The sequence below is a fragment of the Gnatocerus cornutus genome, chromosome 2, assembly GCF_029298725.1.
Source record: "Gnatocerus cornutus isolate USDA-ARS CGAHR chromosome 2, icGnaCorn1.1, whole genome shotgun sequence".
NCBI classification, from domain to species: domain Eukaryota; kingdom Metazoa; phylum Arthropoda; class Insecta; order Coleoptera; family Tenebrionidae; genus Gnatocerus; species Gnatocerus cornutus.
Window position 1 is genome coordinate 7,159,956 of NC_142234.1, and position 16,081 is coordinate 7,176,036.

Consider the following 16,081-nt stretch of genomic DNA (forward strand, 5'->3'; position numbering starts at 1 on the left):
TGCTTTGCTATTTATAATAGAAATATAAAATTGCAACGACCAAGTCAATAACCTTTCACTATCACAGTATTCTCGGAGGCAACCTTCACCTTCAACTTGAATCAGTGGGATTTCCTTTGATGAGCTTGAAAATGTATTTTTTCAAATAATAATCGTTATTGCATGAAATTGTGTTTAGAGAAGTAAATTTAAATTAAACCAAAATGATACACACTACCAGTCATGCGTTACAAAGTGTTACTAAACCAAGAGTAGAAATATTTGATGCTTCAGTTAGTACAAAAAGTAACATTGATCTTGTCTGCTGTCTAGTCTTACAAAAAAATTGTTAAATTAATTAATTATTTCTATTAGATATGTTTTATGGTATCATTCTTTCTGTCTTAGATTATTATAATTGAAATAATAATTCTGTGGTACACTGTACCTACTCATTTGCTCAATTAGCAACAAAAATTCTTAAGTACAAATTATATAATTATTTTTTTAGTAATTAAACAGTTGTCTGTCCCACCTATGTTCACCTAAATCGCCTTTTCATTGAACTGTCGGCCTTGGAAGGACAGGCATAGTAAAACTAGCAGCTTTATTTGTAGAGTAGCGTGTTGTTCATGACGCCTAAAGCAGTAATTGACCTTAGCTTGGGTTTCTAAAATTTTTAAGCGGAAAGTAATGATTTCCAAAGGGTTTGTTCAAAAAACAAAATTATATTAACATTTGATGAACGAGTTCCATGAAATCGTTTGTCATTATGAAATATACTCGTATTGTAAAAATTTGAACGGAACGAGAAATTTAAATAATAGTTAAACAACTTTGAATAGAATTAAAATTAACATTTTTCTCTGTATCAACTGACTTTTTAATTTGAAATTTATAAAGTGTTAAGTTTAAATAATTCTCTTAAAAGAAGTTACCACTTTTATGTGGAATTAATTTTCATTAATTTAGATTGACAATCGTTCATGTTTTGTTGAAATTTATTGCAATAAACTAAATGCTCAATGTTTAACAATTTATTAATATGTATACTTATATCATAAATCAGTCCAATGTGAAATAGCTGCATTTAAAAGGAAGAAAAGGAATTCATAATGACCACTACTTATAAAAAACAATAAAATATACATTTTTACTAACAAGCGGATATTTCCCAATTATCATTTCATAGCAAGGCCAGTCCTTCGGTAAAATTTCTTCAATCAAGGAACTAATTTTAGAATCCACTGCAATCCCATAAATAAATTAAAACCCTATTATTATTCTTAATTCGTTTCATTCTCTTATGTTGACACACAGTTGCGTATCACTCTTCATACCATAATTTCATCAATTGCGTAAATACTTAGCAATCGGGATCCCCTCTTCCTGCCAAACCCCTGAAGGTCGATTTTTTCCTACCCATGTTAAGGTATCATATCCGTGATATCGTAAACCACACAAGGTTCACATTGGGCGTAGCACATTCACCTTGTCCATGTATAAAAGCTTTGATATCCATCGTCTTCTTCAGTTCAGTTTGTCTACAGTACAACACAGACCTCTTGCAAAAATGTTCAAATTGGTGGTGTTGTCTGCTCTTTTGGCTCTTGCCGCCGCTCGCCCTGGCTATTTGGCCCCAACTGTTTACAGCAGTGCCGTCGTTGGCCATGTACCAACTTCCATCAGTCATCATAGCAGCTCCATCGTACACAGTGCTGCTATTGCTACCCCTGTAGTCCATGCCGCCCCTGTTGTTCATGCTGCTCCTATTGTTACCGCTCATGCCGCGCCTTTTGTTGCTGCTCACGCCGCTCCAGTTATCTCCGCCTACTCTGCTCATCTTTGGTAAAAAGGATGGTTAACAATAGTGCAGCAATAGTCAAGAAGCCTAAGAAGCAATAGTCGAACTGATCTGAAAAGTTCTGCCATATTTATGACTTTTTCTCAAAGAAATAAATAAAGTATTTTTTCCTCGTCAAATTTTTGTTTATTCAAACCCATACAGATTATAAAAACAATACTTACAAATAAAATTGTATTGGTAAAACAAAATCCCTAAAATGGTATTACAATCACTCGAGTTGTATTTTTTCTTTTTATAGTTTTCAAAACACTAGCGTAATCTATTCCACAGTTCAATTTTATTTGTTATACATGGTTATTCATATAAGATGACTAGTCTAACAACAATCAAAGACAACACAAAATACATATTCCACGGATAATTTTACAACATCTTTTGTTTTCAATAAAAAGAAATCCATTTGTGTGCATTGAAAAGTTTAACGACAAAAATTAATTTATCACGTTGACAACGGATACCAACGCCCAGGACATTAGATTAACAAAGATTCTACCCTGACTTTGATCTTTAACTTTTGTTTTAAGCGTCCTTAAAGAAAACGCGTACTATAAAATCCTTCAGTTTATACTGATTGTCAAAACAATTTCAATTAACTTTGATCGTTAATCAATTCATGTATCCAGACAGCTGCTTAAAATGTGTTTTAGGTTGCATTTTGATCTTGTCAGAATTGTCATTTTATGTAAATAACCCTGTGTATTCTTCATGTATTTCGCACATTAAATGAATAAAACCGAATGGTTTACATTAATATACGAATGGGCTATCACATAGGCCATACAATTAAATTAGTTGTATGTTGAGTTGCTTACTTTATAGTTAGTTGACGCGAAAGTGAAAAGAAATTGCAAATTCGATCTTAGCACCACTAAAAAAACTAAAAATTTACATACATATTAGTGTTTTTAAAATACACTACCAAACAAAACACGATAATTGGTGAAAACAGTAGAATCAAATCTTTTCGTTTTCGATATAAAATTAATCGAATATTTGGTCAAAATTTCCAGTTCGCCACTAGCTTAAAGATTATAATCTTGATTGCTTAGGAACAATCCAAAGTTTGTTGTTTTAGGTAAACATTTTCATCAGTTCTGTTCCAAATAAGTTAGTGGTAAAAGGTGCATCGTTAGAAAAAATAAAAAATAATCAATTTGATTCCTTAAGGCTGCCAAAGACCGTGTTTAATTTTTGATAGTATATTTCAAAAACACCATGTAGAATAAAAAAATGTATTTTTTTTTAATTTTCAAAAACTTTTTATTCTGTTAATACTAACAATTAAAAAACGTTATTTCCCTAACATTCTATTACTCTTTTGCTATTGCTAGCTACTCATTTTTTGGCAATTAGAGTAGAAAAGAGTGTATTAAACTACTTAACAATTTAAAAAGTAATAATGAGTTGTTGCATACTGTATGAAACAAAAAATATAAATTAAAAATTACACACAACTTTTAATGCACAAGTTATTTATATTTAAAATTCAACCGGTTTTGCAACAAGCAGATATTTCAAATTTTACAAAATATTCAGCAGAAACATTAACATGATATGCAACCAATAATACATACAATAATGGTTTCTAATTTTCTAAGTTCTAATACATATTTTTCATAAAAGTTTAATTTCTTTTGCGTTGAATAATATGCTCTGCTAAAAGTTTGTCGGAATCCATTCCTAACATCCAGTATTTTTCCCTTTTTTAAGATGAGCATTAAAAATAAGGTAAGTATGATTGGTATTCAGTTTTATGTAAAATGTATCAATGATCAAAAATCAAAAGAGCATATGCAGTGAGAGTTTTAAATGCCCGTGAGAAGATTATGCATTCCGAAATTCTAGTTTTTCATTAAATTCTAAATTTATTATTTTTTTTAAACAATTTTTGATTTAAAGCAAACTTTAAGTAAATCTTCTAATAGTTTAGGGCGGTTAGCAACAAAACAGGATTCTAGAAAATTTCCTAGCCTTTTTAGATAGATCACCTGTTTAATAAAAAATGTATCAACCAACGATCTTCTGAGAAAATTACGAAAATTTAAATATAAAAGCCACATCGATACAGATAACTGGTTTTATTTAAAAATTTGTTATCTAAATTAACATACATATCACCAATACTATGTTTTATTAATAAAATAAGATTCAAATCTACTGAAGGTGAATGTACTCGATGGTTAAAAAATATATTTTATTTATTTTATTATGATTGATTAATGAATTAATAAATAATATTACTTTTTTTCTTCTTTTTGCTAAAAAAGATGACAAACTGAATTGATAATTCTAAATTTAAAATATATATAATATAACACTGGACTTATTAATTAAAAAAATTAAACCGCAATTAATTAAGATAAATCGGTATTTTAAAGTAATAAGAAATTTTTATTTCTAAGAAGCAATTGGTTGTTTTAAGTAGGGCACGATATAGAGGGAATATCAAAAATAGATTACTCTCATATGGCCTATACATTTTTTCAGTTATAAGTTTTAATCCATGATTGTGTAGTCAACTTTGAAAAATATGTATTCCTACATTTTAGTAAAATATGAGACAAAAATGAATTTTCTTGGCAACAAATTAGTTTTCTCTAGTAAAACATTTTTGATGCATGCGACAATTAGATTTAGAAATATGTATTTTAATCATTTATTAAAACTAATTTTCATATGCATAGTTTATTAAGTACATTTAACTTTAAGTTAATTTAATAACAACAGTTAAGTTCAATTTAATGCTTTAAATTTTATTTTGAAGCATATTGGCTGGTATGAATAAAGTCGAAGTAAATGCTAATGCTTCAAGCATTCGCTGAAAGTGTAGGTAATACTACACCCGCGAAGAATATGCTTGACGATGAAGTATGTACTACCGGAACTTACTTTTCGTCTAACATCTACTACGCTTTCCTTTAGTACTTACTTTTTGACGAAGTAGGAGTATCTACTACACTTACGGCCGATAAATGAAGCATTCTCTGAAGTTGGTAAGCAAGCAACTTCGAGGCAAATGCTACAACATTTTCTATGTATATAATATGCTAAAAAGAATATATGACCATCAGAATGTATTGGTCTTAACAAATGGAATCGAAATTTCAAATGCCATTTTTTTCTCAACTGTTTAGTTTTTACAAAAAAGCGTTTTGAAAATAGTTTTAGTACAGCATTCATTGCATTTGACATTCTTTGCGTCTTGATAATTAACAGAGAGCTTAAAAAATCCAAAATTAGTGATCATCTTTGGTTTTTTAAATTTTCGGCTTTGCCAGATATCTGTAACAAGTTTTTAATTCAAATTCCAATTATATTTTTCGGTTTTGTTAAAAATATTATTAGGATTTTTTATTTCATTTATGGGGCAGAAGCTGCATATACATATACTACTTTACGCACTCTGAATAAGCAAATTTGTTAGTATTTCTTGTTAAAAAAGAATCTATAGTTCCTTTTTTACTTTTTAAATGTGAAACGAAAGAAGGTTAAGAAAAATAAGAGAAAAAGAAGTGAGATTTAATTGTCTAATAACTTAAAATGATTAAAGCATTAAAGCAGATTAAAGATTAAAGCAGATCATTAAAGCAGAATCCAATGTATAAGTGTAGTATTCACAAAATTTTGCTATTTAGTATTTTTTTACCCTTTATTTTCGATAATGTAGGTAGCCCCCTAACACATTCCAATATTCCGTTAATTCGTATTTAATGCTCAATCTAGTGAAACTGAATTAACGATATTCTATTCTAATACATTTTTTATTGGTAATTTTAAAAAGTATATATTTCATGGAGAAACAGATGCTTGGTCCGTTTAGCATCTTGCTTCAGTCGAAGTATGGGCTTGTAGTAGATTCTACCGGAACTAAGTTTATACTTCAATTCGCCAAGTATATACTACATACTTGAAGCATTAGCATTTACTTCGACTTTATTCATACGAGCCATTGTTTATTTAGCTTCTGTTTGAAATAGTGATTAATTTGCCTGACGTATAAAAACTAGTTCCGTAAAAATGTAATTTTTTCAGATATCTCTCAAATATTTACCTTTTGCACTTTTCATATTTATTTCTGTCTAATTAAATATCAATAATAATTTATAGGTGCGACTACCTGACTAATTTAAATTCAGAATTAGATTAGGTATGCATCAGAATAAATTCCAAAATAACGTCTACTTCCCCAAAAAAATAATTGTTCACAATGACAACGTAGGCAAAGATTACCAAAAACTAGTTCTTAAACCTGGATATATGTATCTACCAATTAAATGGTTAATGTCACCACGCTTTGCACGTTGGACTTTTCTCATCAAGACAGCTTCACCGTCCTTCACACCACACCCAAGCTTCTATAAAAACGCAGATATACCAGAATTGATAATCAGTCTTTAAACAGCACAGACCTCCTTCATCATGTTCAAGCTGGTGGTGTTGTTCGCTGCTCTTGCAGTTGCCTACGGCAAACCTAGTGGCTTTGGCCATCATTACACGGCGGCGGTACCGGCCGTATCAGCAGCTGTAAGCCACCAAAGCAGAACCGATATTGTAAACAGCCCCGTTGTAACATCATACGCTGCCCCAGTCGTAGCCCATGCCGCCCCTGTAGTTGCTGCTGCTCCCGCTGTAGCTGCTGTTCAAACATCCGAAGTCGTCGGAACCGCCCCCGTCGTCAAGACCACCCTCACTGCCGGAGCTCCAGTCACCCACTACGCTTCTGTACCAGTCACCGGTACTGCTTACTCGCAAAATGTTCATTACGCCGAACGAGATGTAGTAACTGGCTACAACTCTCACATCTACAAACCTAACTTGGGAGCTTTGGCCACCCCAATTGAAACTGTGTCCCATCAACAAGTTCTTGCTCCAGCTCGTGCTGTCCAAACCATCACTCCTACTGTAACTCACGTACAACCTGAAGTTTCAGTCAGAAGAGTTGAAGTCGATGTCCCAGTCAGAACTCCAGTCGTCAGCGAAGTCGAAGTACACACTCCTGTTGTAGCTGCCGCTCCTGTCGCCAGAGTCGCTGCTGCCGCCCCTGCTGTATCCAGCTACTCATATTCTGTAGCTGCACCAGCTGCCGTAGCAGCCGCTCCTGTCGCTAGAGTCGCTGCTGCCGCCCCCGCTGTATCCAGCTACTCATATTCTGTAGCTGCACCAGCTGCCGTAGCTGCTGCTCCAGTTGCTACTGTCGCTGCTGCCGCTCCTGCCGTCTCCAGCTACTCATATTCTGTAGCTGCTCCAGCTGTTGCTGCCGCTCCCGTTGCTACCGTTGCTGCTGCCGCTCCCGCTGTTAACAGCTACTCCTATTCTGTAGCTGCTCCAGCTGTTGCTGCCGCCCCTGTTGCCACCGTTGCTGCTGCCGCTCCTGCTGTATCCGGCTATTCTTATTCTGCTGCTGAACAAGTCGCAGCTGTTGCTCCTGTTGTCAGCTCAAGAATCGCTGCTGTCGCCCCAGCTAGATACGCTTATTCTGCTGGTGTACCTCTTGTAGCTTCCAGAACTGTTGCCGTACCAGCAGCTTATTCGACTTCTCACGTACAACAATCGACTGTAAATCAATGGTAAATTCGAGAGAAATGTAACTTGTAAATTTATTTAAGAACTACTGTATTTTGTAAATACAAAAGATACAATAAACTATTATTATTTCTTCTCAATTGCAAAACGTCGTTTTCTGTAATGTATTAAACAATGTAAAAACCTTACAACATTACGTCAGCAACTTTGCAATAAATAAAGTAGAATTTCGATTACCCGAGTACGGATTATCCATGCTAAAATGTTTGATCGATTAACCGTGCCTGCACACAACTCGAGAACCTACTATTTAGAATTTTTGCTTCCGTATTTATGAAAACTTGAAATTTTATATTTTCTTTGTAACGGTTGCTTAATTTAGTGACATTTAAGTCAATGCAAAAAGAAGAAACAAAAGTGTAGGTTAAAATTTTTAATTTTAAAGAATAGTAGTTTCACAGACAGTAATAAGAAAGAATTCTAGAAATAAATTTTTTTGCAATAAAAACAATTATAAGTAAGAAAACTGAAAAATCAACTAAGAATAAATTTTAAAACAATTAAAGGAATAAATAAAAGTAACATCGTCGGCTTAAGTTGTTAAGTTACTAAGTCCATTTTTGAACAAAATGTGTTTTCAATTTTATAAAAAGCATAACAGAAAGGTACAACGTTGGATCCTTTTATGTGTTGTTACTTCAGCATTATTTTTATTCCCAAAATTTTCAAATTCCAGATTTGACAATATGTGAAAAATTAAAATTTCTTGACCCTAGTTAAAAAATTTAAAATGGACTTATCAACTTAACGACTTAAGTCGACGACATACTTTTTTACTAAATAATAAATTATTACGTGTATGCAATAAGTCTGATAGAATTTATAATTTAAACTGCTTTCAACATTTAAAATTCTATTGTTAAAATGCTTATGAAACTTTTCTAAATAATTTTTTAAATACAAAATTTTGAATTAAAGAGTTCAAAGTTTTAGTAAAAACTTGGTTTTAAATGTTTGCACAATTCAATGCTCACTTTAGACCCCCGACAAACCTGTGGAAGCCGGATTGGGGCATAGTTTGTTACGCCTCTGCTTACATTATTAATAATATTTTTATTTATTAAATTACAAATTTGTTCATAAGCAGAAAACAACAAAAACAAACCAAAAAATACAAAAAAAATTATAAGAACGTATTTAAAGTTGATTTGCTCTAAAATATTAGAAACATTATAATTTTATGGAAATCTGGAGGTGAAATACTTGTGCGTAATCAAAATAATTCATCCGTCTGGGTGGAGTCAGACGCCAAATCCGGCAAGGTCGTGAATGGTTTGACATTTTGGTTGCTCTGAACCCGGTAATAACATTTTTTCGATATCCCAATTAAAATAGACGCCATATAACGGCTGATTTTTTATCAAATCATTCCATGCAAAACTTAGATAAACATTAGTAAATTTTAATTTTCCTAATTAACAAGTAAGACTATAGAATCGAAGTAGTAAAACCCATCTTTAATTAAAACAGGATATCGCCTTGTGTTGACACAAAAAAATATATAAACTTTTTACAATGCACAGTTTTAAGAACAGCAAAAAAGCAAGAAGGTTTCCTGTTGACATTGAAATGGGCGGGCCGCCATAACCGGCCCCAACATTTTAAATGATACATTTAAATATAAACTTTACCACGCTTTGTTACTTAAAATTTAATCCAAAGGAGGGAGAACACATATAAATATTACGCACTTCCCACAACGGCATAGTTGCATATTTTGCTCAATTAATCTAAAATGTTCAAACTGGTGAGCTGAAACAAAAGTAAAAATCTGAATTATTATTAATTTGTTTAATGGTTACAGATCGTTCTTGCTGCCGTTTTGGCCATCGCTGTCGCCGAACCAGGCTACCTTGCTTCCCCTCTAGCCTATTCTGCCCCTATTTTATCACATGGAGTTGTAGCCCCTGTTGCTGCTCCAGTAGCTAGGATTGCTGCTGCCCCTCTTGCTGTTTCAGCCCCAATTGCTAGAGTTGCTGCTCCAGTAGCCATCCCAGCCCCTGTTGCGTACCATGGTGCTGAAATTACCGTACATGCAGAACCAGTGGAACAGCATGGATATAGAATTGCTTATTAATTTAAAATGAATTGTGCCTGCTTGAGACTGTAGAGTAACTGTAAATAAACAATGTAATTAAAATTAGTTGCTTATTTTTCTTAAGTACTCCGGATGCTCCGCTTGCTTCTATTGCAGCATTATCAAAGCCTTTTGCTTCCTCTGCAGGAATATTTTGACTAGATCGATTTATGTAATGCTCTCGTTGTGGTGAATTAATAAGACTGACAGGTTTAAAGTTTATTGCATTTTATACAGACTCAACAAAAAAAAAACATTTTTCTTTGGGAATTAGCAAACATTTAAGTATTTTAGTTAAAATAAAAAATGCATTAGTAAATTTAAATTAGTGCAGTAAATATGTTATTATGTAAAGTATGAAGTATGTATTAATTTATTAATATTATTATGAAAACTCCAATGCAATTTGTTCTTGCTAGGCAACCAACAATACAATACGTAACTTGGCAGTTAAAATTCCGAAGACAGTATTAAAATATTACGCAAAGTCCATTCAAAAATAGTTTGATAATAAATTTAAAAACGATTCATAAATTCAATATTTATAGGCAATTAATACTTCAAACAGTTTTTTTTTACTCTACATATGATGCGTTGCCAACTTCACATTTAGTGTCGAAGGAGACCAATCAAACCAAATAATTTTCATAATTCAAATTTTTACAAGAGAAAATAGAATTAATCTAATTTGCACAGCTACAAAATAACTAACTGACTAGTTCGCATTAGAGACTTAAAAAACATCTCGAAACATAAAATTTTCACATTTTTATACTTTTGTAATAACAATTTAGAATGAAATCTGTACTACATATGAGGTATTTCCATACCAAACCTGGCCCATTTCGATTTGGCTGAAAGTTTTTTACTTTTTTCTACCCTATGAAAAACGGTATGGTTCTGTATAAGAACCAAATTTTCCGTTAAATACAATTGCAGAGAAAATATGAAATGAAGTTAGGAATAAACTGTGTGTATTACTGGTCACCTATCTTAACGTTTAGTTTTAAAATATGTATTAAATCTATTTCTTTTAATTCCAATGCTTTTTTACTGCTGTTACTCATAAAAACTGCTCTAAAATGACTATAATGACAATTTTAAGACATTTGCAACCCTCAACCTTATTTAATTTGATTTTTTTGATTAAACTCCTTTTGCATTCAACAAATTTTTAACTATACAAATTCTAATAAGTGAATTACACCTACGTATATGGGTGAAGTTTCTAAAAAGATATTCCGATTTTTGGTAGTAGAGTAATTAGCTTCAAAAATATTTTTTATTTTTTTGGTTTCGGGAGTCAGGCAACATTGCAAAAACATCAACCTCACAAGAAGTAGAGGTTTGTTTATTACAAGGCCGCACTGGAGGTCCCCATCTTTTTACTGGATTTTATCTCATTTAAGGATATAGCGGTTTTGGGTTTACAAGCAACCATTAGAACCATTGACTCTCTGAAAAACTGAAAACCATAAAATCGGTATATATTTTTAGAAATTTTTATGGGTGATAAACCACTTCTAATAAAAGTTGCTTTTTTAATTTTAAAATCCCCTGATATTAGAAGTATGTATTGTAAAAAGAATAATACAGTATAAAACAAAATACAAAAAATAACTATAAAATTGATTTATTATTTTGCTTTGCTTTTTTGCTACAACGCATAATTCTTCATTGCCTATGAGCGGTTATAGGCCATTTAGATGCAACCGGAACAAGTAAGACCGCGAGGTCGATCGCAGCTCTTTGTTGGAAACTCGTGGGACGGGAAAACCGGACAAAAACACTAGCTGGAGTTGCTGGAGTGTAGAAGAGCTACACGTGTCAAGAAAGTAGGTCAAACCATAGTTACGTTGCATCATCGGCAGCATAGAATAGTGCCAAATCCTACCCCTTTTTCCTTGGAATCCCTTCCAAGTTGATATTGCGCATAAGGTAAAAAAATGTTGCTGCAAAGGTATAGAGATGGAAGATATACGTATTTTCCACAAAAATGTACACAGAGATTAAAGGTCATAACATACATGTTTAAACTGATTTTCCTTCGTAGTTGTTTAGACTTTAGATATTAGCAACAAATTAAATGTAATGGTTATTATCTTATTACTTTTAAAGGGAAATTGGCCCGTCTTCTTAAAAGTCTTAAAAGACTATTTTCGAAGTGTTCTGTTAATTTTTTGCATTGCTTTTTCTATTTAACAAAACCACTACTTCAACTAAACCAGTCCATTAAAAGTTTTCTTGTTTATTTTCAATTAATTATTTTTGTCATGTTTATGGAACTGAACACATTTTTTTCATCTTCGTTAGATTTGTTTTCCACCGCAATACTTTCATATTTCTTCCTTATTTTCAAAGTTTCCAAAAAAACAAGCAAAACGAATTGATCCTGACATCCTGCAGTATCTCTACGGATTATCGCATTAGACCTGCAGAGTTCAGGAGCGCAGTGTTGTTGGTGCGGTGTTCTACTAAGAACTTGGCGGCACGTGGGGCTGTTGAGGATCAATAGGTGGCCCAATTGGCGTCGGACGCGCCCATTGCAGGCGCCGGGACGCCGAGAGCATTGATTGACCCAGTGACCTCATTTACCAAACTATTAATAGCTTTTCTCTTACGAGAGTGGGTTGTACAAACAATAACATATAAACTATATCTGGTGGTAGTGACATGGACAATAGATCGCTTTACATCATTTTATCATCAGTATTCAATATATGTCAGATCTCTGTTGGTTCTATATTGTTTTGTTATAAATAATAGATTTGTTTGCTCAACAAAGAGAACTAATTCTTTTAGAGACAAGGAAAGGGAATTTGATTTAGACGGTTTCGTAACAAAGCAAAGAAGATAGGCATCAGTTGCTTTGGCATTTACTTACTTAGTTGACGTCGGGATTTTTAATTAGAAGCACAAAATTTTTATGGATTATTATCGCTTAAGCTTCCCACAAGCATAATACATATAAATATGAATACGCATGTCAGTAACCATAAACTAAAACATAAAATATATCTGGTAATTGATTGATTTCGGATGGTTTCATCTATCAGACTAAAAAAAGAGAAAGGTGGAAGATTTAAAACGGAAGCGCTGGTCCCTAAGTTGTTATAGAACTAATAAGAGTGAATAGATAATAAGTCATTGCGTTATAGAAGAGCGCCCATAGCGTTAAACAATTACTAGATATTTTGCTGCAATCTTTTAAAATAAAAGTTGTCACCAGTGCCATTCAACAAACTTGCTTTTTAGAAACATATAACGCGCGAATGAATCGGGAAACCAGATCTCTTGTGACTCCGGGTCGCTATAAGAAAATTTCCTGCAGATTCTAGGGAGTAGGGAGAATATCGATCGCCTCTTGGAGCTCTATTTTGTTTACTCTCAACTACTTCAGCACTTTTTGGTAGAAGATCTGTATAATGATCTAACATACTGGAACTTCTTGATAAAAAAGAAGTTGATCTAATAATTATATTAGCAGGACAATTCTGGAAAAACTGGTAAAATTCCAGCATTACCTGGCACGAAAGATATCGAGTCGGGAGTCCATGAAGATTTCCTCCTCCTCGTAAAAAATCATTGCATGTGAACATAATAACAATAATAAGTAGGTATAGTAGTGACATGACGTCTTTGTCAGCAATGATATTTCACAAAAATTTGTTTTTTTCCTTCGTTCACCTTCTACCTGGAAATGCAGACTTACATGTTATTAAACACCTACCGGACATTCCAGAAAAACGCTTGCAAGTCTTAAATCCCCAGGAAACAAGTTGGCAACAGATTGGTAAAAGTTTGGGACGATATTGATCGAATGAAAGTCGGCAAGGAATAATTATTATGATTTTGAAGGAAAGTCGTCAGGATTAAGGTTCACCCGTGGCGTTACAATATTTAGAATAATTTTTAATATTTAAATAAATATTTATTGATGAACTACATTTTTCTCCTTGAAACTAGAGGTATTTCATATTTTTTTTTATTTAATTAAATACATAATACTATTTTCCCATGGAATAACTTCACATTGACACAAGTAAAGTGTCCATAAAACAAATTAACTTTCAATACTATTTTGATAATTGTGCATTTTTAACGCAAATTAATTTGGGTTTTACAATTATAAATTATGGAAATTCAAAGTAAATTTAACGAAAATAAAATAAATTAGAAGTGAAGACAATATGTTTACTCTTTCATTAAACCAAAAACATTAATGAAGATTTAGATCAGAATTAATTACAACAAAAAAGATGATTATGAAAGAACAAGTCTCCTATACACCCAACTCAGGCTGATTTAAATCCACATTTTATACTGGCTCTAACACAGATGGACTTTATATTATCTCATTTACGTAATTAATTTCATCTTCGGTTATAATTTACGACCAATTAACCGATGATAGGTTTAAAAACAGGATGACAAAATTTATGAGTTGATCGTCATAGAGCCACTTACCTACTTTACACAATATAATTATGCTCATGTATAAAATAATAAATTAGAAAAGAGGCTTGGAAAAAGTCGAGATGAGTGAAAGTGTGACGAGCAATCGTTGGGAACGAACCTCCATAAAAAGTTCAGTGCCCTGTAAGTATAACTCAACAGAGAACCCTTGAAAAGTCTATTCCTTACCAATTTCACTTTAGTTCGGGTCCTTGGAATTTATTTAATTTTATTAGTAGTGGAAAATTTAAGAAATCTGTGAAGGGTTATTAAGAAAAAGCTATAAAAGGAATTTGTGGAGCAGTGAAAGTGGAACCCGCATTGGCTGAAGTTACACTTTTATGGTTGTAGATACGTTTAAAATTCTACACTTTTAATAAATATTTATGAATGTAGTGTCGACTCAATAGATACTAATTGCAAACTAATTATTATCTGCACGATAGTCAATAAAATTACGAATTAATTAGATTCCAAAATATAACTACAGTACAGTATCTACCGGGAGATTAAAATTAATTGACTAATTAAATTCTCATTGAAAGCAAGCCTCTCTCTTCATTTAATAATAACTGATAATAATAATTTGATGTTTTTGTTAAAAATTAAACTCTAGCTTTACAATGGCAGACCTGTAGCAGTAAAAATTTTATATAGGTAATACCGAAATGTCAACTTTACGTATCCATTTGTCGAAAACCAACAGAAATCGGTAAAATGTTGCGCATATCTCGGATGCCTTATAATCATCTCTTTGCTCAGATTTCAAACTGATAGCGGCGGCGGTTATGACATACAGAATCCTAGACAAAACTATCTTTCAGTTGTCATAATTTCTAAACCAAACCTTACATACTCTTGAACCAGCTTTTGATTGTTGCCATATTTATCATTTTGACAGTGTTAAAATCAAAGTTATAAACTGAGACATTTCTCTTCGGAGAAAAGAAATTATCACATTGACAAGTTAAACAAAATGTCAAAAAAATCAGTTTCATTTTTTGGAAATTGTCAGCCTTTATGACAGTAAAATTAAATTTACATAGAGACATTTAATGACAGATGTCCAGATTTTGTCACACCGTGTTTAGTATTAATAATTGCCAAAAATAACTAGGTAATGTAAATCATACTTTAATAGCATCGTGATTAATGTTTCAAAACTACAAAGTTGATCTTTTATGATGAACATAAAAGTCATTTCACATTTAGCGGTTGATATTGTCTAAATTTCAATAACCAAAAGTGTACCACTTACTTTTGTCGGTAAGTGTATAGTTCATACATCCTTGGGTATGTTAATAGCTCAAAATTACCAAGAAATCATAAATGTACGACCAAATGTCAGAATCATTATCCTGTGCAAATTATGATTCATTAGTTAGTCACTATTATTCCGCAGTATGACTAGACAAATCTCCTCCAATTTTATAATTGTGAGGAAGCATTATAACGTATTTCATTTTAAATACTATATGAGCAAAAAAACTTTAGATAAAGGGTGGCTGTCTACAAACTTTTGTTTTGGAAACGTATGTCGGCTTTTGTTGTCATACCCAATCATATGTGCTTGAATCTTTGATGTCTTCGGCTCTTTGACCTTCTTGTTCTGCCAGAACCATTGCTACGATGCACGCTTCCGATTTCTTCAAATAACTGCACACCAATCCATACCATAATAAAATAATCACCAATTTTGACGCCTTAGTTTAGACAATCAACGACAAATTTATTTGTTTTTCATGGCATCCTATTATCTAAAATTTTGTTGCTCATACGGTATAATTCAGATTTTTATAAACAAAATAATATTTTTACACGATCAGTCATTTGCGTCAATTTACCAAGAATATTTTTCGGGCGATTTGTCAAATTTACAGCCAGGACACTTGGTTGTCAAGACTCTGATCTCTTTGGGGATCACAAATTCATGCAACATGCAACGTTTTCTTGACTTTGGTAACAAAAGATTGTACAAATTACGGTATCATATCTTTCGCCATCTGAATTTTTGCTTATAAACTCAAGATTAACTGCTTTATTACACCCAACATGACTAGATATGCTGGCAATACGTTGACAGAGGTTGACAGGAACAAATATGCATATCAACTAAATCA

At 32.5% G+C, this 16,081-nt stretch overlaps 3 protein-coding genes across 3 annotated transcripts; all 3 read left to right on the top strand.

Annotated features, from left to right (window-relative positions):
* The first annotated feature begins 1,514 nt into the window (after positions 1-1,514).
* LOC148178465 (uncharacterized) lies at positions 1,515-1,962 on the top strand. The gene has a single exon (XM_088050926.1). The coding sequence runs from the start codon at positions 1,553-1,555 to the stop codon at positions 1,829-1,831; it is 279 nt and encodes a 92-aa protein (XP_087907052.1). The 5' UTR covers positions 1,515-1,552; the 3' UTR covers positions 1,832-1,962.
* Positions 1,963-6,237: 4,275 nt separating this feature from the next.
* On the top strand, positions 6,238-7,517 carry LOC148178466 (uncharacterized). The gene has a single exon (XM_088050924.1). The coding sequence runs from the start codon at positions 6,266-6,268 to the stop codon at positions 7,415-7,417; it is 1,152 nt and encodes a 383-aa protein (XP_087907050.1). The 5' UTR covers positions 6,238-6,265; the 3' UTR covers positions 7,418-7,517.
* Positions 7,518-9,143: 1,626 nt separating this feature from the next.
* On the top strand, positions 9,144-9,515 carry LOC148178467 (uncharacterized). The gene is made up of 2 exons (XM_088031175.1): positions 9,144-9,176; positions 9,234-9,515. The coding sequence occupies exons 1-2, from the start codon at positions 9,165-9,167 to the stop codon at positions 9,504-9,506; spliced, it is 285 nt and encodes a 94-aa protein (XP_087887301.1). The 5' UTR covers positions 9,144-9,164; the 3' UTR covers positions 9,507-9,515.
* Positions 9,516-16,081: the final 6,566 nt, after the last annotated feature.

Coding starts and splice junctions, on each gene's coding strand:
- LOC148178466 (XM_088050924.1), top strand. CDS start 6,266: ATGTTCAAGCTGGTGGTGTTGTTCGCTGCTCTTGCAGTTGCCTACGGC.
- LOC148178465 (XM_088050926.1), top strand. CDS start 1,553: ATGTTCAAATTGGTGGTGTTGTCTGCTCTTTTGGCTCTTGCCGCCGCT.